At 47.5% G+C, this 3259-nt stretch overlaps 1 protein-coding gene across 1 annotated transcript in view; it reads left to right on the forward strand.

The window, feature by feature from the left end:
- The window catches only part of MSI1 (musashi RNA-binding protein 1), a 20275-nt gene that overhangs the window by 11207 nt on the left and 5809 nt on the right, over positions 1-3259 (forward strand). Inside the window, exon 6 of the mRNA XM_008569371.1 lies at positions 425-571. Coding sequence (XP_008567593.1) covers positions 425-571 — 147 coding nt within the window. The remainder of the gene's footprint in view (positions 1-424; positions 572-3259) is intronic.

Genomic DNA, 3259 nt, shown 5'->3' on the forward strand with positions numbered 1-3259 from the left:
GACACGGAAAAAGACAAAAAAAAAAAAAAAATGGTGAGTTGGGATTGGATGGGGGCGGAAGTGCAGCAAGAGATGAAGGCTCCAGGCTGAGCCAGCCAGGGAAGCTCTGAGGGTTCTGGAGGCAGGCAGGGGACCTCACAGTGAGCAGGGCAGAGCTGGAAAATCTAGACAGGATGGCAGTGTCATATGGAGGTTAATTGGGAGAGATGATGTCCGCTCTCTGAGTCTGTTTTCACATCTGTAAAATGGGAGTGACCCTAGCACCTCCATCATAGGGTTGGTGTAAGCTTTCGATGAAGTATTGCATGCAAAGCCACAAAAACCGTGCCTAACACATAGTAAGTGCCCCACAAATGGTAACTATGAAATTAATAATAAGGAGGACTGCCAGGGAACAGGAAGGACAGTGACTCTATGTCTGTAGGAAGGACTAACCGCCAGGTCTCATTGCAGGTGGAATGTAAGAAAGCTCAGCCAAAGGAGGTGATGTCGCCCACGGGCTCAGCCCGAGGCAGGTCTCGAGTCATGCCCTACGGAATGGACGCCTTCATGCTCGGTATTGGCATGCTGGGTATGTGCTAGGCCTACACCAGCTGCTTTTGGCCCAGAACTGCTTCCGGGTCTAGGAGGGGCTGTTTGGGTGTTGCATCTTCTCTGTGGTCTGCCCTCCTGTCTGAGTCATTAGGAGGGAGTGAGGACTAGGGATCTGTCCGTCTGGCAGTCCTACCCAAAGGTGGGGTGGTTTGGTTGTGGCATGCTGCCCTCTGGTGGTGGCCAAAAAAATTGTCCAACTGCTCCATATTAATTGATCCTTCTGTCAATCTGTCCATTCACTGGTCCATCCAACCATCCCTCCATCCGTTCATCCATCCATCCAGCCAGCCAGCAAATAGTTATTGATCAACTGTATATGCCAGGCACCATGCTGGGAATTACAACAATGACTTTCCTTGGAGTTTTATGGTCTGGCAGGAAAGACAAATAAAAGAAGATAAATAGATTTAGGATGGAGAGGTGTAGGTTGCCAAGGAAGTGTGATCATAGGGAACTTGGCCAAGACTTGGAGAAGCAGAAAAGAAGTTATATTTAAGTTGAGTTCGTGGGTTGAGAAGGACTGAGTTATAGGAGAGTAGGCAAAAAGGAAGGGAAAAAGTTCCAGGCAGAGGGAACAGCATTTGAAAAGGCACAAAGGCCTTTGGGAAAGCAAAAAGAGACTACCTCTTCTTAGTTGTTCAACTAATACTTATCAAGCAGCTTCTGATGGGCAGGACCTGCCTTCATGGAGGTCCCCTTCAAGTGAGAGAAAGGAGTTAATGGGCACTGTCACCACAGAGTGATTGGAGGCTGGGGGAGGCCCAAGGAGGCAACTAAACCCATCCGGAGGCTGGGGAGACTCCCTGGAGGAAGCGAAGGCTGCGATGAGCTGAGCAGGAGTCAGCAGCACTTTGGGCACAAGAGCAGAGGGTGGTAAGTTTGAGCTCAGTCCCCAGGAAGCCCACAGTCTTCCTGGAGAGACAAGACGTGTACTCACAGAAAGAGAATGAAATGAGGAGGTCTTTATGCCAGGTACAGGGGAGGGGCACATAGAGAGGTGCTCTGAGAATTCAGAGGAGGGGGGCATGGTGTGGGCTTGCAGGTCAGAATTGGGGTCACAGAGGGCCGGCCCATGGCTCACTTGGGAGAGTGTGGTGCTGATAACACCAAGGCCACAGGTTCGGATCCCTATATAGAGATGGCTGGTTAGCTCACTTGGGAGAGTGTGGTGCTGACAACACCAAGTCAAGGGTGAAGATCCCCTTACCAGTCATCTTTTTATTTTAAGAAAAAGGGGGGGGTGGTCACAGAAGAGGTGGGGCAGAAGAGCACCCTCCAAATGGGGCACAGTCTTCTCTTGAAGTCTTTTGGGGGGAGGGGCTGGCTGGTTAGCTCAGTTATTTAGAGTGCAGCCTTATAACACTAAGGTCATGGGTTTGGATCCCCATACTGGCCAGCCAACAAAAAAAAAAAAAAAAAAAAGGAAAAGTGTGTTTTTTTTTTTTTTTTTTTTAACTTTTGATTTGAAGGTAATTCCAAACTCTCAAAGACCTGGAGAAATAAAGTAATACAAAGAACATCAATATACCCTTTTATCAGATTCATCTGCTGTTAACATTTTACCCCATGTGCTTTATTATCTTACTCCCTCTATGTGTATGTGTGTGAGTGTATATACATATGCATGTATAAACACACACACGTGATTTTTCTCTGAATCATTTGAGGGTAAGTTACATACGTCATGGCCCTTTACCTTTAAATACTGCATTTCCTAAGATTAGTGATATTCTTTCATTTAATCACAGTTTAGTTATCAATTCCATAAATTTATATTGATACAATGTTTGTATCTAATCTACTTTCTATTTTCTGATTTTATCAGTTGACCCGATAGTGCTTTTTATAGCCTATGTTTGTCCTCCAGAACAAGACTCAGGATAAAATCAGATGTTGCATTTAGTTGTCCTGTCTCTTTAGCCTCTTTTGATCTAGAACATTAAGAAAGTTTTCTTAAAGGTGATTTATGAGGGCCGGCCCGTGGCTCACTCGGGAGAGTGCGGTACTGATAACACCAAGGCCGCGGGTTCGGATCCTATATAGGGATGGCCAATTTGCTCACTGGCTGAGCGTGGTGCTGACAACACCAAGCCAAGGGTTGAGATCCCCTTACCGGTCATCTTTAAAAAAAAAAAAAGTACAGAACCCAGGCCGGCCCGTGGCTCACTCGGTAGAGTGCGGTGCTGATAACACCAAGGCCACGGGTTCGGATCCTATATAGGGATGGCCAATTTGCTCACTGGCTGAGCGTGGTGCTGACAACACCAAGCCAAGGGTTGAGATCCCCTTACCGGTCATCTTTAAAAAAAAAAAAAGTACAGAACCCAGGCCGGCCCGTGGCTCACTCGGTAGAGTGCGGTGCTGATAACACCAAGGCCACGGGTTCGGATCCTATATAGGGATGGCCAATTTGCTCACTGGCTGAGCGTGGTGCTGACAACACCAAGCCAAGGGTTGAGATCCCCTTACCGGTCATCTTTAAAAAAAAAAAAAGTACAGAACCCAGGCCGGCCCGTGGCTCACTCGGTAGAGTGCGGTGCTGATAACACCAAGGCCACGGGTTCGGATCCTATATAGGGATGGCCAATTTGCTCACTGGCTGAGCGTGGTGCTGACAACACCAAGCCAAGGGTTGAGATCCCCTTACCGGTCATCTTTAAAAAAA

Source organism: Galeopterus variegatus, unplaced genomic scaffold (genome assembly GCF_000696425.1).
Source record: "Galeopterus variegatus unplaced genomic scaffold, G_variegatus-3.0.2 Scaffold487, whole genome shotgun sequence".
In the NCBI taxonomy this organism is placed as follows: domain Eukaryota; kingdom Metazoa; phylum Chordata; class Mammalia; order Dermoptera; family Cynocephalidae; genus Galeopterus; species Galeopterus variegatus.